General features: G+C 37.6%; 3 protein-coding genes across 8 annotated transcripts in view; 2 read left to right on the forward strand and 1 right to left on the reverse strand.

Moving 5' to 3' along the window:
• Nucleotides 1-558, forward strand: part of LOC143848127 (RNA-binding (RRM/RBD/RNP motifs) family protein) — an 18,979-nt gene extending 18,421 nt beyond the window's left edge. For both annotated transcript variants that reach the window (XM_077356958.1, XM_077356959.1), the window contains one exon: nucleotides 227-558. In XM_077356958.1, coding sequence (XP_077213073.1) covers nucleotides 227-304 — 78 coding nt within the window. In that variant the 3' untranslated portion in view covers nucleotides 305-558. The remainder of the gene's footprint in view (nucleotides 1-226) is intronic.
• Nucleotides 559-2,294: 1,736 nt separating this feature from the next.
• On the forward strand, nucleotides 2,295-13,639 carry LOC143848757 (S-adenosyl-L-methionine-dependent methyltransferases superfamily protein). 3 transcript variants are annotated; one of them, XR_013235464.1, is made up of 5 exons: nucleotides 2,295-2,798; nucleotides 3,552-3,601; nucleotides 7,728-8,855; nucleotides 9,302-9,509; nucleotides 13,256-13,639. XR_013235464.1 is itself a non-coding variant. In XM_077357797.1 (5 exons), the coding sequence occupies exons 4-5, from the start codon at nucleotides 7,762-7,764 to the stop codon at nucleotides 13,338-13,340; spliced, it is 1,179 nt and encodes a 392-aa protein (XP_077213912.1). In that variant the 5' UTR covers nucleotides 2,295-2,798; nucleotides 3,552-3,601; nucleotides 6,408-6,497; nucleotides 7,728-7,761; the 3' UTR covers nucleotides 13,341-13,639. The 3 variants fall into 3 exon arrangements, 2 of the variants coding, with proteins under 2 accessions (XP_077213912.1, XP_077213911.1); XM_077357797.1 differs by lacking the exon at nucleotides 9,302-9,509 and adding an exon at nucleotides 6,408-6,497; XM_077357796.1 differs by lacking the exon at nucleotides 9,302-9,509.
• A 1,243-nt stretch (nucleotides 13,640-14,882) lies between these two features.
• Nucleotides 14,883-24,491, reverse strand: LOC143848619 (uncharacterized). Of its 3 annotated transcripts, none has more exons than XM_077357600.1 (12): nucleotides 24,276-24,491; nucleotides 23,354-23,429; nucleotides 23,187-23,238; nucleotides 21,240-21,325; nucleotides 20,199-21,052; nucleotides 19,892-20,083; nucleotides 19,395-19,576; nucleotides 18,178-18,382; nucleotides 16,738-16,873; nucleotides 16,301-16,395; nucleotides 16,091-16,214; nucleotides 14,883-15,381 (listed from the first exon to the last, which is right to left on the reverse strand). In XM_077357600.1, exons 1-12 carry the CDS (start codon nucleotides 24,359-24,361, stop codon nucleotides 15,313-15,315), a joined length of 2,157 nt encoding a protein of 718 aa, XP_077213715.1. In that variant the 5' UTR covers nucleotides 24,362-24,491; the 3' UTR covers nucleotides 14,883-15,312. The 3 variants fall into 3 exon arrangements, with proteins under 3 accessions (XP_077213715.1, XP_077213716.1, XP_077213717.1); XM_077357601.1 differs by having other exon boundaries at nucleotides 23,354-23,403; nucleotides 24,276-24,418; XM_077357602.1 differs by lacking the exons at nucleotides 14,883-15,381; nucleotides 16,091-16,214; nucleotides 16,301-16,395 and having other exon boundaries at nucleotides 16,813-16,953.
• Nucleotides 24,492-24,944: the final 453 nt, after the last annotated feature.

Below are 24,944 nucleotides of genomic sequence, written 5' to 3' on the forward strand. Positions count from 1 at the left end.
ACTTGGAATCTTGGATTGGGTCAGGGTGATAAAAAAATATGTTGGAATCAAACCAAACCCAACCAGATTTTATGCTAAAAGCTCAACGCGAATTCCTAAAAATCGACCGAGAGTTGCAACCCTAGTTTTTAAGTAATATTATTACATGTGTTAGTTTTGTCCACGACACGTTATTAACTTAGTTATTGCAATGTGAATTTGAACATTTCTGTTGTGTTTTTGACAGTGGGGAGGGTATGGCAGCAGTCGAGGAGGAGGCAGCAGCAGGTCGTCACGAATGGATGTGAGGTACAGACCTTACTAACAAGGGTTTGGATGCCTTCACTTTTCTTTCCCCCCTAGACCTCCAAAACAAACTTCTTGGTTAAATGAAGTTCTTGTTTAGATTGTCAGACTAGGATTTTGTTTGACCCTGTATTTTCCTGCGCTTCTTAATATATGTTGAGATGGATGAAGGTACCATTACTTTAAATTTCTTAATTATGTCTTGATTGACATGACATTATTTTCCAGTATTTTGATGAAGGGGTACCATATATCAATTGCTTTTCATTGAAAGGTGGTCAAGTTTGTGATGTAAACAAGTAATCTGCTTTTTAAGTCTATTCAATTGATGACTTGAAATATTTCTGAAAACCCAACCCACCTAACCCAAGATAATCACTTATTTTAAGAGAAGTATTAGCAGCATAATTTGCATATAACATCTTGCAAAGTTAGCAGTTGATCCTATACTTGGGACCCCCTCCTATCGGCATAATTATTTATCCACATGAGATCTAAAGCAGGCCCCTTTATGTATGGTTCAGATCGATCAAAGGTGACTCCACATTATGAGCTTATCTTTAAACATTGTAGGATCCAATCGTGGATTGCAAAAAAAGGGTAGAAAGTCTGAAAAACAAATGGGGAATTTTTGGGACTTCATTCAATAGGGCCCACTGCCCAAAAATGATCCAAACCATCCAATGGACAGAAGGCCGGTCATTGGTTAGGTAGGATTGCTATGTCAATAAGATTTTTTTTGGAAATGGGGCATCCAAAGCAGGCCCTACCGGATAAACAGTTCAAATCATAGAGAATTTATATGATGGGTGGCCGTGAAAACACGTGAAGTCTTGGAAAAAAGGTACGGCCCACTTTTTTTTAATGATCCAAACCGTTCATCTGTTTGGGCACAACGTAGATAGGTTGTGCCCCAAAAATCATTTCCATAGGATGATCCTAACCCTCCGATCTGTAGAAGATTCCATACATGGTTTTTGGAAATCTCCATATTCAGATCAGTTCAGATTGGAGGGTTAGGATTATCCAATGGAATTGATTTTTGGGGCACAACCTATTTACGTTGTGCCCAAACAGATGAACGGTTTGGATCATAAAAAAAAGTGGGCCGTACCTACTTTTTGAGACTTCACGTGTTTTCACGGCCACCCATCATATAAATTCTCCAAATCATAAGTTATGTAAACCATAGAGTTTGGCTACCAATTCAAGTAGTTTTAAGCAGTCACAATTATTTGACGAAAATTTATTGGGGAGTGTCTCGAGATTTATTTTTATTTTATTTTTGGTTATTTTCGGGTTTATAGTGAAAAATTGGAAAATAAAATATTATACCGTACTGTTATTTGCACTACAATGTTTTGATAACGAGACAAGTAATAGCTTTTGGGATCAGGTTAATTAATAAAAGACAAGGTGAGTTTGTCTCACTATAAAAAAAAATTGGTAAGTAAGCTGTGATTAAACAAAGCCTTAACTATTGATCTAGTGGCGAAATACCTTTATTATCAAAACATGATAATGCAAATATTAGTAGCCTATCTAAAATATATAAAATATAAATTTAAGAACAAACTTAACACAAGAAATAATATCATGAATTTATCTCGATATTTTTGTGATATTTTCACGTTGAAAAGTAAAATATTATTTTTAGATTCTAAGGAAAATTAAATATTCTTTTTGTGATATAAAGAACTCAAAGATTTTTTTAGAATCTAAGGAAAATTTCTAGGTTTTGTCATTGTATAAAAAAATATAACAAAATATTGGGATATTAAAAAAAATGGAGACATGTGATCTGTTTTAAGAGAAATTATATGATGCCCGACCGTCAAGTCACGTGAAGGTGGTACTTCAAAAGTACCACCTTTGATATTTGATCCAAAAGCAGCATCTTAAAAAGTGGGCTGCTGTTGGATCAAATATCAAGGGTGGTACCGTTTTGACGGTACTTGACGGTCGGACACCATATAAAAACTCCTGTTTTAAAGACTAAACATCTCTCTTTGAAGCTCCTCTTGCTAGTTTCGAGCAAGACGTGATGGCTCGCTCCAATGGTAGAAGAGCACCCCTCCGCAAAATAGCCCTCACACTCGGAGGTACTCATCATCAACCTCTGAAATCTCTAAGGGTGTGTACTGTTGCGCATTTTTTGTGGAAAGGGAAAGGAAAAGGCCTTTTTTCCGTGGAAACGGTATTAAAGTGGATGTTTTGTTGTCCGGAGTTGGAAAATAATGGTCCCACGTGGAATCCGTCGAATCTGATGTGTCGCGGCTCTTTCCGCTTCTCAAAATCCGACTAAAAATATCGGATTTAATACGGAGGGAATCGCGCTTCACGGGTTCTCAGGAAAAAAAAAAAAAAAAACGCTCTTTCAGAGCTACAGAAGAAAGAACCCTGGAGACCTCTTCCTTTGGCAAGCCATCTTCTCTGTCTCCGGCGAGCCATCTTCTCCGGCGCGGTTTCTTCTCGGACGAGTTATCTTCTCCGTCTCCGACACCATTTTCGACGTATGTTTCCTCCCGCTAGTCTCTTTCCCTCTCTTTTTATTTTTTTCTTCTTCTTGGATCTGGATTTAGAGCTTGGATCTATGTTTCTATGTCTTGGATCTTTATTTTTTTTGGGTTAAATCTCTGTTGAGGCTTGGATCTGTGCTTGGATCTCGGTAAGCATGGTTGGAGGGTTTCATGGAGGATGTGTTGTTAGGGTTTGTTGGGTTTAGGGGCTTCCTTTCTTGTGTATGATTTTTTATTTCTCCCTTCAGCTCTTCAAATTTTTGGGCCATTTTTTCTGTGCCATGAATTTATTCTCTGCCATTGTGTTTTTTTTTGCCATAGAAATAAAGATATGAAGATATGGGATTGCCGTTCATTTTTTTTTTTTTTGGGAAAATATAGGAGATATATGTGACTATGCCATGACAGGTTCTGTTTGTTTTGGATTTTGAAAACTCTGTTGTGAGTCCTGAACTGATTATTGGACTCAAAATCAAAGATTTCGGTTTTGCACACAATGATTTGGTTTGGGTTTGGGATTAATCTGTTTGGGGTTCGGATTTACCCCCACATTCCTACTGTTTCTTTGCTGTTTCAATTCATTTTTGTAAACCCTTTGAACCAGTTATAAACCCTCTTTGAACTGCCATTTTTGGGTTGATGTCTGTGTTTTTTAGATGTTGGGGTGTTTCATTTGTTGTGAGTTATATTCAATTCATTTTTTTCTCATGAGTTACAGGGGCTTATTTGATCTCCCTTGTTTTGCAGGGACACCAATTTCTAATTTTCATTTCTCCGAAGAGACCCTAACTTGCAAGGTAATAAATCTGATGTTCCTTTATCTTTATCTTGTTGTTCTAATCATTTATGATGTTCCTTTTTCTTTATCTTGTTGTTGATCCATTATTAGTTTGCTTCATGATTTTAATCTTGTTTGTATGTGATATTAGCATTGTAGGATGACATTCTGGTTGAATGTTGAGATGGGGGTATTAATGGTGGTTTTGTTTGGAGAATATGGTAGTGTTAATGGTGGTGCTAGTGGTGGGTTTTTTGGAGAATTTGGTTGTGGTTATGGTGTTATGGATGGGTTATGGATGGATGGGTTATGGATGGGGGTTGGTGGTTTTTCTGATTGTGTTATTTGTGATTATGTTGATTTTTTTTTTTTTTTTTTTGGTTTAAGATAGATTTGTGAATTGTGATCTTGGATTTGTGTGCAAACATAATCGCGCCTTCGATCTGATCTGGGCCATAGCTTACAGACCCAATCGATTTGGGCCCCATTTTGCACAGTGACTCTTTGCATGATTATATCTTTTATAACTCCAAAAATTAATTTCACCACAAGTATATATCAACAGACTATTAATGGGAATAGTTGGTTCTCGTTTGATTGGAAATGTTGATTGTTATTGAGTTCTTATTTAGAGTAAGATGCCTCGTTATCCTACAAGGAGGAAGAAAGAGTTGAGGCGAAGAGCTGAGTTGAAGCGTAGGAATGAGCTAGTTGGGCAAGCAGTCGCACTACTAATGGCTGGTGCTGCTGCTATGTTAGTACTTTGAAAAGAGTACTATGAAAAGTATTTTCTCAGAGCTCTATATGAAAGTAATTACTTCACGTGTCGTACGTTCATTTCTTTTGTCATCGATTCAGATGAACATTGTCATAACTTGCTACGGATGAACGTCAGCTGCTTTCGTCAATTTGTCGAAATCTTTAAACGGGCAGGAACCCTAGAAGATACAATCCTATTAGAGCATGTGCTAGACATTCAGGGGCAACTGTTTCGACGTATTTCAACAAAGTACTAAAGACAATTTTGGGTCTGCAAGATTTCTTCATCAAACCACCGACAGGTGAGACACCATCGCAGATTGAGGGGAATCCAACGTGGATGCCATATTTCAAGGATTGCATCGGTGCAATAGACGGGACATACATACGTGCTAAAGTACGTATTGAAGACAAACCTGCCTACTTTTGTTGTAAGCATTTTATAGCTCAAAATATTTTGGCGGCCTGTGACTTTGACTTAAAATTCATGTATATCCTAGCCGGATGGGAGGGTTCGGCTTCCGACTCGAGAGTGTTAGCGGATGCATTAACAAGGGCTGACAAGATTCCACTTATTCCAGGTACATTGTATATGACATAGTTACATTCTAGTAAACAAGTTCCCACTTATTACTAGTTGCTGATATAGAATCTTTTTTTATTTGTAGGAAAGTTTTACCTCGCCGATGGCGGGTACCCTCTCTTACGACATTTCATTACCCCGCATCGTAAGACCGTATACCACCTAAGTGAGTGGAGTGGGCGGCGTCCACGGACTAGTAATGAGTTGTTCAATCATAGACACTCGTCCTGTCGAAATGTCATTGAGCGCACATTTGGCGTCTTGAAGAAACGTTTCAATATTCTTAATGAAGAACCAATGTACAATATCGAGAAGCAGATTGACATCTTCTTAGCATGTTGTTGCATCCATAATCATATTCGGTGTTTCATGCCTAATGATTCAATACTAGAAGATGTTGACAACTTTCTAGCTAGACAACTCTTGCTACAAACTGTGAAACTGTAAACAGTTCCCTGAATTAGTGTTTTTTTTTTTTTTTTTTCACCTAACCTAACCTAATTTTACTTTGGGTCACACTTTCCAAATCCTAACCCGACCCGAACTTTTGCAAAACCCAACCCAGCCCGAATAAAAATCGGGTCGAACCCGACGGATCCGGTTAAGCCCGCTCGGAGTTGCACCCCTTCAAAATGTCTCAAAATCGAAACCCCAAAATCGTGGAAAAAACAACCAAAAAAGGGATTTTTGCCAAATAGTCCCTCCTTCATAATACAGTTGCTAACAAGTCCTTGAGAATGGAATATTAGCTGTATGGTAATGCTTTTTTAGAATAATTGCCACCAAGTCCCTCCACGACAAGCTCTTATTTTTGCGACTTTAGCCGTGGCTTATACAGGTGAATCCATGGAGGGTCATCATTGACTAGCTTCCAAACTTTACACTCTCAGTGGAACTCCGGGTTGAGGAGTTACTCTGAATGCTGCCAAGATATCAGTATCTTTGGTTTCATAGTCAGGAGTGTAATAAGTCAATTTGTAATCTTTAACACGGTTGTTAGTTTGGTCTGTCAAATTTTTTTTTAAATGACAAACTTACCCTCAATTGTAAGTGATTTTTTCAACCAATATACCACGTTTTATTTTCTCTCCCGCTCTTCTCCTTGTTCACAAACGAGTACAAAAACCTCGGCAAATCAGCGGTTCGGATCATGGGGCCCACTTTATATTTTGTAGTCTTATAGACTAAGCTAGCAAATCAGCAGGTATGATCATGGGGCCCACTTTATATTTTGTAGTCTTATAGACTAAACTACTCATACAATTTCATGGAGAGCTAGGCACGTGTGATTATTAAAGGCATCTTTATGGGCTAGCTTGAAGGGTAAACTTGTCATTTGTGAAGTCTTTACAACAAATGGGACTTTTTTGGCAAAAATCCCAAAACCGTCTCTCCTCCCTTCTCGCCATCGTCACCATCTTCTTTCTGTGGAAAAACCCTAGTCCACTTGACTTTACTCGTGGGGTTTTTTTTTTTGTAGCAGATCTTGAGGAATCCCCTTGAAGATCTCGAAGGAAAGCAAAAGTATTGAATCGGTTGAGGAACTCTTTGCTTCGGTTGAGAAAAAAACTAGGTTTGTGTGGTTGTGATTTACAGCTTACTTTTCTTGTTTTATTTATGTTTGTTTAATCAATTTCTTCACTCGTTTGTTTTTTCCCTTTAAAACTTGTAGGCTTTCTAGATGAAAGGTACATTATGAATGACTAAAATCCAAAATTACAGTGATTGGACAATCTTAACCATCCAATAGATTTGATTTTACCTGTTAGATATCGATTTTTGGTACAAAATAAATTTTGAGCTGTGGATGAATGGGTTTGATCATATCTACAAGTTCCACTTGTAGAATGCTTGATAACAAAAGCATGAAAAGGTGTAAATACTTATTATTTTTCTTTTGGTAGGATTCAGCTGGTGGATTTTAAGTTTGTTGTTTCACAGCTGTTCTTTGTGTCCATGCGTGCAAATGGTGATTTTTTCTATGCTTGCATGATTTGTGGTAAATACCAAGTTACCAAGTTACCTTTTTTTTTTTTTCATCAGAAGTTCCCATGGGAAAGCAGAATGCACATTGTTTCAATCTCATTAATCATTTTCATGTTAGCTGTTAGAAGTCTGGGGTTTAAGATGTTGGAGACTAGTTTATGGGGAAATTAGGGCTTTAGATACTGTGCTAACAATTTTATGAAATTTCTGTTTGAAGAAAAAAACTGTTTATTTAGATTGGAATTGAGCCTTTTCTTGCATTGTATTGGATCTGGAGTTCTAGATTTGTTGATGACTAATTGGTTTGGAAATTATGGCTTTAGGTATCAAGATTATATAAAAAAATTCTGGAATTTTTATTGAAAGAGCAAACTTGTTTTTTGAATCAGCTTTTTAAATGTTAAAAAAAAAATCTATTAGAATTTCAGAATTTAGATACATGGAAGACTCGTTGCTCAGGAAGTTAGTACTGAGGTTTTTAGATATCAAGATGTATAAGATATTTTGAAATTTCTATTGGATGTTCACTGCAATAACATGTGTGTTTCATGCCATTTATTATTGGGTGACTATATTCCCTATACATATGATTATAGAAGTGGGCATGACATCTAGGAATTAATCTTTTGATTACGACAAGGATTTGCTATGCTACCGAATATTAGGGTATGGACTTTGTTACCGAGTTTTTTTAAATTACAATAGCACACAAAGAAATCATGGGCACAAAATTCAACTTATATTTGTGAGGGCTGTATAACTTTATATTTTTTAGTCTAAAATTCGACTCTTATTTGTGAGGGATATATTTTTGCAGGGCTCTGTCTTATTAGAGTCTATGCTGCAGTCAAATGGTTGCTAATGTTGTAAGAGCAGGGAGATATTTTTACCAGCACAAAGAAATCTTCAGCTCTCCAGTTGATTTTTTTGGTATTGGTTGCTGTAAGGCATTAGATACCACCAACATGTCAAGTTCTTTAAAACTACTTAAATGTGGTCATGGGTCCCATTCAATTGTCAACTCGTCTGGCACAGATGTCCAAGTAGATGGTGCAAGCTTGAGTTCTGTTCAATTGCATGGAGAATCTTGTACCCAACAGTCTATATCACCAACCCCAGATAACACTTCTCTCTCAAGTGTACAATCCACTCCAGACATTGAAAGGAAATATGTTCATCGTGTCTACGATGCAATTGCTCCCCATTTCAGCTCCACGCGGTTTGCAAAGTGGCCAAAAGTTGCCAGTTTTTTGAATTCCTTGACTCCAGGTTCTGTCATCTTGGACGCAGGTTGTGGAAATGGGAAGTACTTAGGACTAAATCCCGATTGTTTTTACATTGGCTGTGATATAAGTGCTCCACTAATCAATATATGCTCGGAAAGAGGACACGAGGTCATGGTTGCAGATGCTGTTAATCTTCCTTACAGAACTGGATTTGGTGATGCGGCAATTTCTATTGCAGTATTGCATCACCTAAGCACGGAAAACCGGAGGAGAAAAGCTATAGATGAATTAGTTCGGGTTGTTCGTAAGGGTGGTCTGGTTTTAATAACGGTTTGGGCTGTAGAACAAGAGGACAGGTCACTCCTTACGAAGTGGACCCCTCTTAATTCCAAGTATGAGGAAGAGTGGATAGGACCCGGCAGCCCTAGAGTACGTAGCCCTTCAACCGTCATGCTAGAAAGCATCCCAGAAACAGAGGAAAACAGTTATGATGTGAATGGATCAAACCACCTAAAAGATGGTTCTGTAGCTCCTAGTAACAGCAATATTGAAAGTCATCAAGAATTTTTTGTTCCTTGGCACTTACCCTATCATCGAGCTGAAATCAGTGGCGCATCTGCTTTAGCTCTTGCAAATGGGCTGGCCAAAAGAGATGATAAAAAGGGAGCTGTTGTGTACAATCGTTATTACCATGTATTTACAGAAGGCGAGCTAGAAAGGTAAGATTCATTGTGTGATAGGTCCTCCTCTTTTTTTTTTATGACATATGATATCCCCTCTCCATTTTAGGGCAGGACCAATCCCCACCCCATTTTCTTTATGACATTGGGTGCTAGGTCCTTGCCCTGTGCAGCATGCTTTTGGTTTTATATCATGTTCATTTTTTTTTATTGAAAGGATATCATGTTTTCACTCACAGTTGCTTATGTGTCATTCATATGGATATGCTGTGTCACTCAACCTCTTTGTTTCTTAATAAGCAAAATCTCTCTCTCTCTCTCTCTCTCTCTCTCTCTCTCTCTATATATATATATATATATATATATATATATATATATATATATATATATATATATATATATATATATATATATATATATATATAGAGTTAAGTGTTTCTACTCGGTAGTGTAGGAAAGCTTATCTACTCCACCGTGTTTAACAGCCGTCGGATTATAAGTGAGTGGATCAAAACCGTTGAACATATAATAGGAGAAGGTGGGTTTTAAACAACAGAAACACGATAATACCATCCTCTTCTCCGAAGTTGGGTTTTGGGTTTCCGACCGACGAATCCCTCTTCTCCCTCGCTAGATTTTGGGGCTCCGACCGACGACCGACCCACCGACGCACGCCTCCCTCTCTCCCTCGAGGTAAGCTTCGGATATATATATATATATATATATATATATATATATATGTCCACAAATCTGCCCATTTTGCCCTCCAGTTTTGGAGGGGTTAGGATGATTCAATGGTGCTGATTTTTGGTATGCACCCTATCTATGATGGGGCCTTGCAAATGAATGGTTTAGATGCCCACCAAAAATGGGTACCCATGTGATTTGGCACTCTACCGTACCTAACTTTAGGTACGGTCGAGCGTACAATCCTTTTCCTCATATATATATATATATATATATATATATATATATATATATATATATATATATATATATATATGAGAAAAGTGTTTCTAAGCACATGCTCAAAAACACATGTGGCCCACATTTTTTGGGGGATCCAAAGCATTCATTTGGAAGGCCCTTCCATGGATAGGGTGTGTACAAAAAATCAGCCCTATAGGATCATCCTAACCCAATCAAAGTTGAAGTGGAAAATGGACAGACACTGTGTGTCCATGTTTTTGCCCATTTCCCCCTCCACAAATGGCAGGGCTAGGATGATCCCATAGGGCTGATTTTTGGTACACACCCAATCCATGGAAGGGCCTTCGAAATGAATGCTTTGGATCCCCCAAAAAATGTGGGCCACATGTGTTATTGAGCATGTGCTTAGATTAGCTTATCTAAGCACGTGCTTAAAAACACTTTCCTCTCTCTCTCTCTCTCTCTCTCTCTCTCTCTCTATATATATATATATATATATATATATATATATATATATATATATATATATATATATATATATATATATATGAGGAAATGAAGTTTGTGCAGCTGCACAGATAAGCTATATGTGCATGGTTGCACAAACCGTAGTGGGGCCACATTTTTTGGGGGATCCAAAGCATTCATTTGGAAGGCCCTTCCATGGATAGGGTGTGTACCAAAAATCAGCCCTTTAGGATCATCCTAACCGTGCCATTTGTGGAGGGAAAAAATGGGTAGAAACAGTGTTTGTCCATTTTCCCCTCCAACTTTGATTGGGTTAGGATGATCCTATAGGGCTGATTTTTGGTACACACCCTATCCATGGAAAGGAAATGCTTTGGATACCCCCAAAAATGTGGCCCGCACTATGGTTTGTGAGCCATGCACAAATAGCTTATATGTGCAGCTGCACATACTTCATTTCCTCTCTCTCTCTCTCTCTCTCTCTCTCTATATATATATATATATATATATATATATATATGGGAAAAGTGTTTGTGAGCTAGAGCTCCTATAAGCTTTTATGAGGTAGAGCTCATAAACATGGGTTTGGGGGTGGGGGTGGGGGGCACATTGTTTGGATGATCCAAAGCATTCATTTCACATGCCCTCTCATATAGATAGGGTATGCCCAAAATATCATCTCCATAGGATCATCTCAACCCTACGATTTGTGGAGGTAAAAATGGACGTGTATAAACCTTCACAAATTTGTCCCTACTTTTCCCTATATATATGTTGATTGGGATAATTTTTGCTTTATTACTACATGCATCCCTTGGGCTTACCTCCTTATGTTTGGTTTGAAATGTGTTATCATTTTCTTGATATCTAAATGTACAACCAGATTTCCAATCAAACTTATCATCAGTTGATGAAAAACTCATATGGGCCAACAAACAATTCTATAGCATTTTACACCATTCAGTTCTTAGATTTCGGTTATACTCTGCCCAATTAATTTATGAAGATCGAATAATCAGACTTAGTAGCTGCTTCAGCTATAACCCCAACCCTATCAAGTGGTCTCAGCAAGATTCAACCTATTTGAAATTATTTGAATGAATAATTAAACTTTCCAAGGAAGTAGTTAATCAGTTATCACCAAATCGAGTAGCTTTTGGAGGTTTTCTCCTACGCATCTTTAAGCAGAAGAAAAACTAAAAAAAATAAAAATAAATCCTTCTTTGCTGTTTGATTTCTGATGTTCCTGTGGATCGTTTAATTGCTTATGGTGATTCTCGTGAACATCATCATCATGGAACTCACATGTGTCTATCAAATCCCTCTGTTTCAATACCTGTCCTTACTTCTGGCGGTAAGGATATGAGGTCGATAGGCTTATGTGGCTGGATACTAGTCACCACTTCAAATGGACTTCCTGTGGATCATTTAATTGCATTTTTGTAAGTGAATTCAATCATAGGAAATATCTGGTCCCACCTAGCCATGTGATCACCAACCAAGCATCTGAGCAAGCCGCCCAATCTTCTGTTAACAACCTTTGTCTGATTGTCGGTTTGTGTATGAAAAGCTGAAGAACATTGCAGCTTTGTATTGAGAAGCTTCCACAACGTCCTCCAAAAGTAACGGGTAAACTTTACATCTTGATCAAACACAATGGTCTTAGGAAGGCCATGTAGTCACATCACTTCTTTAAGAGGTTGGCAGATGCACGACATCTGTGTTCTTGCTGCATGGTATGAATTGCACCATCTTTGAGAATCAACCCACCACCATGATATTTTGTTATTGGTGACGGTGGCCAGAATTGATTGGAGCTACATCCTTAGGTGGTTTGACATTTTGTGCACGCGAACTGCATCCATCTTGGGGAAAAAAGTAGCATCTTGTGGAGTCTGATCCTCTTCATGGTAATTTGGAGCATTTGGAGGGAAATAAATCAAAGAAACTTTGAAGACAAAGAAGTGACTATAAGGGTTGGTGAATGCAGTTAAAAGTTTGATAATAGTTTGATAATCTCTTGTGCAAGTAGGAATTTATAGGGTTCTCGACTCCGACTCTGTCTGTAGTTGGTATCAGACCATTATGGACAAAGTCCATAGGGAGAAGTGTTGCCCAAAGTGGCTCCCACTGCCCACAAATACTATCGAACTAAAACAAAACTTTGACTGCTTCTTTGGGCAACCCTAGCCCAGCCGGATTTTTTTTAAGGAGGGAGGGAAGGGGGAGGGTGTCACTTTTATGGGTTACATTGATGAGGTATTTGCGTGCTCTGGTCCGATTGGATGGTGCCATTCTAGTGAGGCTGATGTCCAAGGAATACTTATTTGGTTAGGATTATATGCGATTCAACATAGTGGTCGACTGTTCGGGATTGAAGGCCACTCGACAGATGTTCTGGCTTGGGTGAATGGCAACTCATTAGGGCTGTGCCGTTTTACAAACCTCGTCAACAAGGACAGGAGCTTCATCACTTGTAATCAGCATCTTTTAAAAACCTTCCCATCTATAGCTCCTTCCCATGTGTTAATTACCAATTCTCGGTCATTGAGATTCATGGGTGATTCCGATTTGATGCCAAAGCTATTTTATTCAGCCCTATGTTTTCATGTCTTTATAAGAACTAGCTTTAGAACATGTTCATCTTCCATGTCCAAGTTTTCAAATCATGGGGCAGCTTAGGAGAACTAAACAACATGTCTTTATAAAAACAAGCTTTAGAATTTGTTCATCTTCCATGTCCAAGTTTTCAAGTCATGGGGCAGCTTAGGAGAATTAAACAACATAACTTGCTAACATCCCCGTGTCATGAGTAAATTTGTATAAGAATGGGACAAGGAAGAGTTCGATTGTCTCACCGCCCACCATTCCAAAAATAAAAAGAATGGACAAGGAATTGTGGCAACTGTGCAATGGAATGAATTGTTTTCTTGACAGGATTATTCCCTTTAAGTATGCATTCTCTTTTCATCTTCCATTCTATTATGATAATATGCAATTCGTCGGGTCTGTGACACTTGTTTTTTCCCCTCCTTTCGCAGGTTAGTCTCTGCTATTGACAATGCAGTTGTACGTGATCGATTCTATGACAAATCCAACTGGTGTATTGTTCTTGAGAAGACATGATTTTCAAGTAATTCTTTGAACTGAGACTTGTTTCCCTGATGAAGGTAAATTTTAATTTTTAATTTTAGTAAACTTGAGTTTCCAAGAAAATTTTTGAGAGAGATTTGTATGATCAGACTTTTCTGGGTTTCCTACTGTATGGACGGCGTAGATGGACAGAGGCCTAGAAAATCAGTGTACTAAAAAAATGTAGTAGAAAGTAAAGAAAATGCTACTGGCAAATGAGAAGGCAAAGCTACCTTGAGGTTGCTCTTTGATGCTTGAATATTGCAATAACATCACAGTAATTGTTAATTTAATACGTGTTTGAAAACTTTCAAGTGAAATTCTTCTCTCAGGAAAAGGAACCTTGGAGGCGGCATGGGAGTTTCTTCTTTTCGAGGTTTTTTGATGAAAAACTTTTACCTGAAATAAGTTTTTTCCGAATGCAAGGAAAATCTATTTGCAAGATTTTTTTTTTCTTTTTTTTGGCATTACATGCAACATGCCCCTTAACTGACTCAGCTGTGGCCAAAAAATGAATAAGCTATAGCCCTACCTGTTCCCATTAGAAGCCAAACCTGGCATTACATGATCTCTAAGCTAATGAATTGGCTAGGAAAATCCAGTTTTCAAAACCGAATTAACTCAGTAACTAGTCAAGGAAAAACCGAATTGTCTCAGACATAAGTTATGATTCACCTAAAGATTTTATTGAAATGGTGTGGCAATAGGTTGTAAAATTGACCGGGCAATTCCCAAATTTCTTTAGAAAAAAACATTTCCCTGTTTCGAAAGCAAGCATCTGAGACTATAGCTGTGCCATGTTTTCAGATCACATGGTGAGTGGGGATTTGTTTGATTCCAAAAATCACAATCTCGGTGAGTTTTATTTGACTCGGCAGGGCAAAGGCTGGGTGAAGCTGGGAAGTCAGTAGTTAACCCAGTGAGTTTTAGACATTGCGAGAGAGTGAGAAGCCCCCCTACTGACTCATGTTTTCTTCGTCCTAAAAAATCATGTGACTCTAATACCCTTTATTCAGAATAAATGGTGGCTTCACGTGTACAAAATTTAGATTATCTAAACCATTCACTTGTTAGTAGATATGATCTACCCCAAAAATATTCTCCATAGGATGAATCCAACCCTTCATTTTTTGGACGTTTTTACTTTCTGAGTCATCCATTTCAAACCAAAAGTATCACAAGATTCGGGTCATCTCACAGCCTATCTAGAGTAGGGACAGGCAAATGAATGGCTAAGATCACATCAGATAGATGGGCCTGTACAACTTTTTTACTGCTTTGAAAATATTTAAATCTTATTCTTTTAATAACTTCTGAAAAATTACCTTAGCAAATCTGGTACAGTTAACAACAGATTAATAATAATAAGAAAAAGATAGGCAATTAGAGGGTAATTTTCAGACCTCAACCTCCGTACTCCATCCAAATTCCGAGATAGCATGTTTAGGTTATACAAGCATTACATTTTATAGGGGTTAATCAAACTCATTTTCAGAAAAAAGTTTAACCCCATTTTTCATCACAACACTTCATATCTTTAACAAGCAAATGTCAGATTTGTAATTAATGGAAATATAATAACAACATGGAAGCTCAGGTTAGATTAATGCATCTGCCCAATAGGTGTAGGAGAACATTTTTACATACAAAAAAAATATATGAAAGGTTTTTAACAGAGTACATGGTAACATGTCCTCACCAGACGTTGCTATCTTGCATGAACTTCATAGACAATAATCAAAGGCTTCTCACCATCGAATCCCTTCGCTCCACTCCACTTGAAGGGTGGTTCATTCGGGTCTTTTTAGCATATATAAATAAGCCCCTAAATTAAGTGCATACAATAACTCCAAGGGATTATGCCTCTAGCTTTGAAAGTTGGCCTTATAAATAAGGATTTGGAGAAGAAAGAATTACAACAGCCATGGTCCGCAGACGTGAAATAGGCCAGGGATGTCTTGCTTTTCTATACTGAAGTATCAGTGAAGTAGGCAGTGATTGCCTTCAGCTTACCATTTAAGAAATTTTTCTCAACCTGAAATCAGAATCCTATGTCTCAGTAAAATGTAAATATTTAAGATCCTATAATTCGAAATTCGTAGCAGTCCTGATTGGTTTATTTGTTATGAATTATTGCAAGGTAGCTGTCATGGAAAAACATAAAGAATGGAAGGAGTATACTAGTATTCTATAGAGTCTGGTAGAGCGGCTACAACAGTCCAAACTCAGGTACTTTTTGTGGAAACAAATGACCTTGTTCTGAATATTAAAGCTACAGTAAATACACACATTACTTCGGAGTTCAACAGTTAACTAATATAAATGCAATCCAAAGATATGTGTCATACTCACCCCATAAGCCCTTTTCGTTAAATACTCAATTTTGGCAGAAAAGTTAAGTGGTAGTTATCTATTCATTTTTGCAAATTCATGAGATTTAGATATCGAAGCACGAGTGATATTGTGAAGCAGCTGTCTAGAAGAATTATGCTTAGGAATTGCATTGCAGGCACTGTGAGGATGTATCGTGATAAAGGTGGATTCAATGGAGTTATGAAAAGGTGGATGGTGGGGGTGAGAAAGAGGGGCTTCCACCCTTTATTTCTTTTTTGTATTTGTATTAACCATAATAAGCATCCCCCAATTATACAGAAAAAAAAAAAAAAAAAAGTTTTTCAAAATTCATTTGCAGACTATATACAGCAAGAATATATTATTGCAAAAAGAAAAAAGGAAAAAAAAACCTCTAGTGCCCATGGAGGCTGGACTGACAGAGAAAGCTCTGCCAATTGGTTAAAGTCAACATTTCGTGGAAGAAACATGATAATTCTGGAAGCAATCCCTCTGGCAGTCTTGAAGAGAAAATGTCTGGCACCAAAATAAAGAGAAACCAATGGTAAATCATTCAATCAAAATTTATATTTTCAGAAAATGAGTATAAGAAAGGGGTAAACCCATCACGAGGCTTAAGCATGGTGTTAATATCGTATGTTTGCACTTTAGCATAATCTGGTCCTCCCCAAGGTGGTGACATGAAAGCTGTGAATCCCTGCATTTTAGGGACAGTAAAAAGGTAAATTAATCTAGGGTGGAAGAAATAGATGGGTTTGTCATCTCTGTCTGTTCGGCAAATAATGATTGTTAGGTCTGCTGGTAAAGTGAGCCCCACAAATTGATTCAAGAAAGGACATTTAAATTCATCCAATAGTGTTAAGAGAGATTTTTTTGAAGAGTTAGCAAAAAATTATTAACAAAAGAAAACTACAAGGGAAAAATCACTAAGGGGCCAAGATTGCCCTACAAAAAGCAAAACTATATGGACACGGGACACCATTTTTGGTTAACGAATCTGCTAAGAGCAAGCACATAATGTAAATAAGACAGTGGCTACCTTCAACTTAGGGGCAAGATGGAAAAGATCCCCCTTAATGAAATCTATGCTGTCATTAACTCCATAGATAGTTGCATTATGCTGTGCGTAATCAATCTTCTGTGGATCAATGTCGATTGCAATAACATGATTGCTCCTGAAATTTAATGAGATGTATAACTCAATTACTGATGTGAAAACCATTCCTTTAAAGAGGCGGCTACTGAAGACTGGAACCTGAGTATAATATATATTTTACACAGAAAACATGCAAAATATCATTATTGTCCAAGAAATATACAACATTAATAGGTGAACAATCCCACCAAGGCAGCTCAAATCATATTAACCAACTTAAACTTAGAAACCACAACTTTTCTTTTCCATATAAATATATCAACCTAATGGATGCTACTGAAAGATTGCTTACAAGTGCACATTTTAAAAGATCATATCTTCGTTGCGAAAGAAGATTAAATGAATTTCTCATTGAAAATTGAAAATTGAAAATTGAAGAACCACAGAAATATTTTATTCAGTAAAAAACTTAAAACAACCTTTTCAATCAATAATCTATAGTTATGCCAAACCTTCCACTAGGACACTGATAGTCAGAATCCTTGTTATAAGCTGGTGAGTGGATTGGCTCAGAGACCTATATGATTTTGAACCAACAGAATATCTATGATTTGTGGACACAGACACGGAGTGTCGGACACGGCAAACTCCCAAAATTTAGAAACGGGGACACGGCTAAAATAGAAAGTACATATAATTATGACTTGTGGACATGGATTTGTGTACCGAGTTTCTACACTGATACGACGTGCCTGACATAGCAGCGCATAAAAATCTAGAAATAGTGGCATGCCCATTGCCGTACATACATATAAAGTCACTTATACTTCTAGCCTTACACTTAAAAGTGTTGAAAGGAGTGTCAACACGTGAGTCGCTAATAAATTCAAAGTGTCGGCTAAATCATAGCAGAATATGATCTCACATATAAAGATCTAGAGACTTCATAATCCCATGGCCAAACTCTAATCAAGGATTGAAAAACTCAGTGTTGGGGCGGCTAAAACATTCCAAAAATAAAACCTCAAACAGTTCAGAACATTGGGCATGTCCCGTTTCAGGTGACACAAATTCATGATGTTTCGACCAAAACCGATATTTTTATCTTTGAGTATGCATTCCTTCTCAACTAGTTCATAGATCACCCTACCTCATGTCAAAGAATAACTAATAAATGAAAACCCGTTTGTTAGGAACAACTGCTAGTTATCAAATAACAAATTCATCATTACTTTCATAGTTGAAAGATAATCCTGTTAAAAGGGGCTTAAAACAGATACTAGTGAAGCAGTAATCTCAGCATTAAGCATAAAAAGAGACACCAGAAAATGAGAAAAAAAGAGTATGGAAAGAAAAGCATGACTGGAAGGAGATAACTCACACCTCGTCGCGAACTGGATGGCATTTCCGCCAACTCCCGTGAAACAATCAACTATTGTGCCATTGCCACAGCGGGATGCATGATGCCTTGCAATAGACTCAGGAGTAACAGAAAACCATCCTTCTTCATCCATTTTTACACCATCATCAAATTTGGAGAAGAGTACGTATCTCTGCCACCAGTATTTAGCTATACTGGCAGTGAATCCTTCAAATAGAATATTATGAATAGTTTAACATGCCATTTCATAATAATTTCAAAATTTTTATTTAACAGATTAATCATAATTTCACTCACACCTTTTGACAGAACAGAGAACACCCACATTGATTGTGTATTATCCCCCACCCCGCCCCACACCTTTTTAAGGTGAGAGTTCGGATATACATGACTTGAATTATAGTGTGTGTATGAGGAATGCTAGACTCAAGGGCGCCATTGCAAAAATCAGCTGAAGGGCACCCCCATTGTTTGCATTTATAATGGCTACAAAGTCAAATAGTTTGGTGATGTCCAGCCAATGGGGGCGCCCTTTCAGCTGATTTTAGCATAGGTGCCCCTGAGTATAGCATTCCTCACACACACACATATGAGAAAAGAGTAGGGTACTCCCTGGAGTAGATAACTTATCTACTCCCTAGCTTAAAATAACAGTTGGGGCCACATTGTTGGGGTGACCAAAGCATTCATTTGATCGGCCCTCACATAGATAGGGTGTGCCCAAAAAATCAGCTAGATAAGACCATCCTCACCCTATGAACTGTGGAGGCAAAAATGGACATGTATAAACCTGCACAAATCTGTCCATTTTTTGCCTCCACAGTTCATAGGGTTAGGATCACCCTATTGAGCTGATTTTTTGGGCACACCCTATCTATGTGAGGGCCCATCAAATGAATGCTTTGGATCACCCAAACAATGTGGCCCCAACTGTTATTTTAAGCTAGGGAAGTAGGGAGTAGATAAGTTATCTACTCCAGGGAGTACCTTCTCTCTCTCTCTCTCTCTCTCTCTCTCTCTCTCTCTCTCCACACACAGAGACATCAAGTTATTTCCACGTCGGTACAATTACGTCCTCTAGCCTAACTAACCACAGAAATATAAAAAAATGTAACAGATCATGGTTAGCCAGCATTGGAAAAGAAATATAGAAAAAAAAAAAAAAATTCCTGAAATGTAAAAAGGAAAAGTGAGACCAAGCAATACGTAGTTCAGTCACCTTTGTTGCCGCTAGATGGTATCTTCTTCTGAGATAGTGTCCTTCTTAGTTTCTTTTTCTTTTTAATACTAACTAAATTGTGATGATTATCCAGCTCATCTGTTGTAGTCGACATGCATAATGTTTGCATATCACTCCTCCAGGTTTCTTCATAACTTACTTCAATGGGTGAGTAAGTCGAACTGCCACCAGAACAGATATAAGGATGCATCATGCAACAGAGAAAATCTTGACCTCGGAAAAGTATGAGGTCTGATTGTAAAAGGAGTGGAAGATATTTAAAACTAGAGGAATGCTAAAATCAAGGGCGCCCTTGCAAAAAACTAGATGAAAGGGTGCCCCATACATGACCAAAGTGCGTTTATAACATGTAAAAGTCAAAGAACATAAATGCACTTTGGTGACATTCCACCAATGGGGACGCCCTTTCACCTGGTTTTTGCAAGGACGTCCCTCAGTTTAGCATTCCTCTTAAAATTATAATTCTAAACTTTCACCTGTTGGCAGCTTGAACTTGATGGAGGGCATCATTGAGTGGTTTCTCCGTCTCTTTGCAAGAGATATATCCCTCTGATCTATCTAAAGGCTCACAGACATCCAGCTCATCTGTTTTAGAGTTCATAAATGTCAGTTGCGGATCACCTTGCCAAACTTCTTCAGAACCTAATTGATTGACTATATTTTGCAAACTGCCATCAAAGTATGAACAATTATAAGATAGATGGTTATGAAAACAAAAACCGTATATATAGAGTAACTTCAGATTCGAGAAACGCAAAGGAGAAAATAATAATGACCCCATACCTTTCATCATGATACTCTTTCTCACTTATGACTGTTTGGAGTGGTTCACACGATAATCTATCATTTTTCTCTACATCCTGGGAAAAATCAGCTTTATCCCGCAAACCACATATGTCCAGAATGTTGACCCCATCACAAGCAGACTCAAGGTCATCATTCTTATCATCTGAATCAATATTAACTTCATTTGATTCAGCTCCACTCTCAGAATAGGCTAAATACTCCATGCCTGGAGGAGGATACCATGTTGACTCATCTGTTCTGAAATTAAAGAAATAGTTTCTCTTATAAAAATCATCCCAAAAAACCGTCCAGTCACTCAAATCACCATAGTGCTCATAAGTATCACATTCATCTCGAAGTTCATGTTCAAGGCAACCAGAAGACTGAGAGGGTTCCAAAGATTTAACGTCTACCAGATTTGTATGTGATTCTTCCTGATGAGGTCCAGAGCTTATGTCTTGCAAAGCATTTCCCAGAACAATTTCTGCATCCAAAATAATTGGGCGCACGGCCACTCGAGTATTTCTCACTGAAGAAATATTGTCTGGTTTAATGTCAAGATTCATACTACATTTTGTCATCACACCAGTTATTTCCTTGTGAAATTGTTCCAGGCCAAAGACACTCAGAAGTCTAGGATTCTGGCCCTCTGAATCTCTCTCACCAAAGAGGCACTTCCATTCACTACCATTCTCTCCAAAATCAAACTGCGACGTCTCGCTTTGGCCATTTATTGTGCTTGTGCTATCATGTGAAACTACTGGTGAAACACACTTCTCGGTAAGTTTATGACTATGTACAGGTTTTGACGGTTGAGACTTTCGGTTTTCTTTGAATGGCACAGTTCTCTTCTGCAATGCAATGTTGAGGGCACAAATATAACAAAACGCTAATCATGAGAAAGAAAATAAGGCCCATTAAAAAAAACAAAATCTGCATAAAAGATGTTGCATGAATATAGAATGTGTTAATAAAAGTATCTAATAAATTTATTCGTGGTAACACTATTACCGTGGTAAGCTGAACTGCTGAACTTACCTCTCTGTTTGTGGAAAAAGAAAGAGGGAGTCCCAATGAATTCATCTCGCTGGCTAGCTCAATATCCTCCAAGGGAATACTATAATCTGGGCAGTTCATAAAGATCACAGAGATATCCAAAGATCAGAACGGTCCATATAATAGAGAACATCCATTGTTTCACTAAAGCAGAACGAATGCGGACAATAGATACTTACAAAACCCAATTATTAGGTACTTTCATTAGCAGATTTTATTAGTAAAAGGAGAACGAAATGAACAATGAACATAGTAATACTCCATACCATTAATTATAATATACAGTTGCCGCCACCGATAAAGTTGTTAGTGAGAGAGTTGTACTTGAGGTAAAAATTCAACATGATATTAAAGTTCATGGGTGTGTACAAGGTGGGAGTGCTCCCATCCTACCTATGCAGGCATTTATTTTACTTCAATCTCCGGTTAGGGTTTTCGGAAACGAAGAAATTTGGATGCAGAAGAGGCGTTTTTGGCGTGTTTTAACCCTCCCATTTGATTGGGAAGGGTAAATTATATTAAAAGCCCCTCAATGGATATAAAACAAGCACATTTAAGGGGCAATAGAGAAAAGGGTAGAAAAACGCCATAATTGGTCCTTAGCCCAGCATCTTCAGTCTATTCCGGCCGATATGAGGTGTCCCAACAGAATTTCTGAAATACTAAAATCTGACCTGAATTTAAAAAATGTAGGAACAGACAAAATTTTCAAAATTCTTGCTCATAGAAATATCATCACAAAACCCAACTACTAAAAGTAGGAGATGGAGGAATATATCTTTAAGCAAATCATGTTGTATAACTTTGCAAAAAAAACTAATAATTCTTCCAAGTATTACCCTTTTGAGATATAACAACCCTATTTTTTTGAATGATAAGATAAAAGAACTCTATTCAAAATAGATCTTGAAGGGAAGACACAAATATTTTTCTTGAGAGTTGCATCATAACAACCTTCAAAACTCACCTATCTTTTCGAAGATTAGCCAAAATTCTTGTGGCCCTTTATATACCATTCAAAGTTTGGACACAATGAAATAGTTGAAAGTCAAGATTATACAATATCTGTTAATAATGACATGAATAGGGACAAAATTACTATGGATTTAGACAGAGATATAATGAAACTATGTGGAATCTCTTAAACCGAAAATATACCAAAATATTAGTGAAATATGTAACCATGTGAACAACACAAAGAAGGCATATATACAAAAACATAAGGTAAGGAACTGCCCTTATAATATATCATCTAACGGTTTTTTGTTAGATACAGAGTTTTGATGGGGGAGAATGGTTGCAAGTGGGGTTGGGAATGGACCTGACAAACCAAGTCATTGGAGACTTAACAAATGTAGAGCAAAACACTTACATAATATATGTATGCATCTGAATTGAAGATAAACACAAGAAAGCAACCACAAGTGTACTAGCAAACATATGTGCACAATTAAATGCACATGCAGCCACATCGAGCACAGATAGACATTGATAGTTTTACGGAAAGCATGTGTATGTAGACGTGCATGCATTCAAAGATGCATTCTATATGCGAAATCAATATGAACATAATGTATGAAACTATAATTTCAACAAAAATGGACTATAGAATTAAAAAATCAAAAGCAATTACATCATCAAGTAAAAACCAAAGATATAAGCATAAGACTAATGGGTAACGCAACATAGAAGTCACATATCCGAAACTCAAAAGATGATTGACATTTAATAAGGTTCATCATTTTTCATACAGATGAATTGGTACATAGAGCTACAACTACGAGCACTACACACACATGGAATGGTCAATTAGTTCCAGATAAAGGAAGGTACCATGTGAGTTCTATTTAATAACTTTTCACAAATAGTAAAGAGTATCAACATGTTCAGTCAAGATAAATAATTAAGGAAAATGGTGTGAAGACTTGCCAGCACTTGTAGGATCAATGTCTGAGCTGATAGCTACAGCGTCGTGAAAATTCTACACACGGCGAAGATATAGACTATAAGAAAGTAAACAGATGATGAAAGTTCTGAATCCACCAACCATCAATATCCTTATAACCAGAAGTATAAAACAAAAAAGACACACTTACATTAGGTTCTTCAACCAAACTATCAACACGAATGGATGCTGAAGAATCATCTGACACACCAACCAAAGCATTATCCCTGTGCAATAAACAAATCCAAACCAATTTTATGCAAGTTCTTAGTATTTTGAATTGTTCAAACACTTATTTCATGACTTTGTCTAGTATGGCATATTAATGTGGAATAATTAAGCGATCCAAAAACACACTACAATGCAAAATAGCAGCCACATTAAGTAAGCACCAAGAAAATAATAGGAAAGAAATGCTTTACACATGAACCCAGTGAGAAATCTTTGACATGTGGGCAAGTCGCGTCATTGCAGCTCTGTGCCATGACAAACAAATTAACGGCATAGTGTGTTTGTCCGGGTATGCGTGTGCGCACGTGCGTGAGTGTGCGTGTGTGTGTGTGTGTGTGTGTGTGTGTTACGACTATGAGCCTAAACGAGGTCGATTCGTGGTTGTAGTTGCTTAATTTGGGCACATTCGTAGTACACATGCATTGCAATCTGAATGCAATTTTGAGCTTCCCATGTTGAAAATCTAACTAGATGTGCAATCTAAAAGGACCCAAATTACACTTCAATTGTACCTAGAAACACACCCATTGAGTTATAAAGGGATTCTCATCAGACATCAAAGACAGATTGCACAAAATAATGTGTGAAAAAAAAAAAAGAGATTACTCGATTCTTAAGGAAGCATTTGGATGTAAACACAATAATCGGAGGTAACCCAAAACCAATCATACAGAGAAAATGCTAAATGAAGTTAATAGACAGCAACAAACTGAAAATATTTTCAATGTTACAATTTATCGCCATTAAAGTCTTTTCCCAAAACCACACATGAGTAACTTGGCAAAGTGAAAGAAATTGAGATTAGTTGTTTTGCAACTAGGGAAAAAAAAGAAGAAGCTCACCATAGAAAGACTTGTGTGATTTTAAAGAGATGACCCAAGGCTCTTATAGCAGGTGCTTCAGTTTCGGTTTCGGTTTCTGCAGTCATATTGGAGGAATGAATATCGTAACGGGATTTCAAGTGAAAAGGGTTCAGAGAATAGGGCACAAAAAAACAGAGTAGAAACCACAGAATTGGATTTTTATTTTTATTTTTTCCCCTGTTTTTGGTGTGTGAGCTGTGTGCGTAGTATATAAGCAGGGCTCGCGCGAGGTTTTGAGTTGAGACTCAAGACGCGCGGCTACAATAATTTGGTGTCCACCCACGCCAGCCTTGGCTGTAACGTGGTCTAGTACAATAGAGGTGCCCTTCATTTTATCAATCCTCTAGATACTGACAACATCTTTAGCATGGTGCACAGTAGGATTTTATATAATGTAGGGCCGTATAGGTCGGTATTTTTCAAAAAAAGTACAGTATGGCCCACTCCGTAGGATGATCCAAACCGTCCATTTGTTGGGCCACATCGCTCTATAGATCGGATTGTTAGGATAATCCTACGAAAATGATTTTCAGGGCACAACCTACTTATGCTGTGGCCCAACAAATGGACGGTTTGGATCATCTTACACCGTTGTATAAAACTAGGGATTTGCTAGGGACCAATCTCAGAAGACATTTTGCGGACCCG

This window comes from Tasmannia lanceolata, unplaced genomic scaffold, assembly GCF_043159265.1.
Source record: "Tasmannia lanceolata isolate RefF3 unplaced genomic scaffold, GAP_Taslan_0.1 ptg000016l, whole genome shotgun sequence".
Taxonomy (NCBI): Eukaryota; Viridiplantae; Streptophyta; class Magnoliopsida; order Canellales; family Winteraceae; genus Tasmannia; species Tasmannia lanceolata.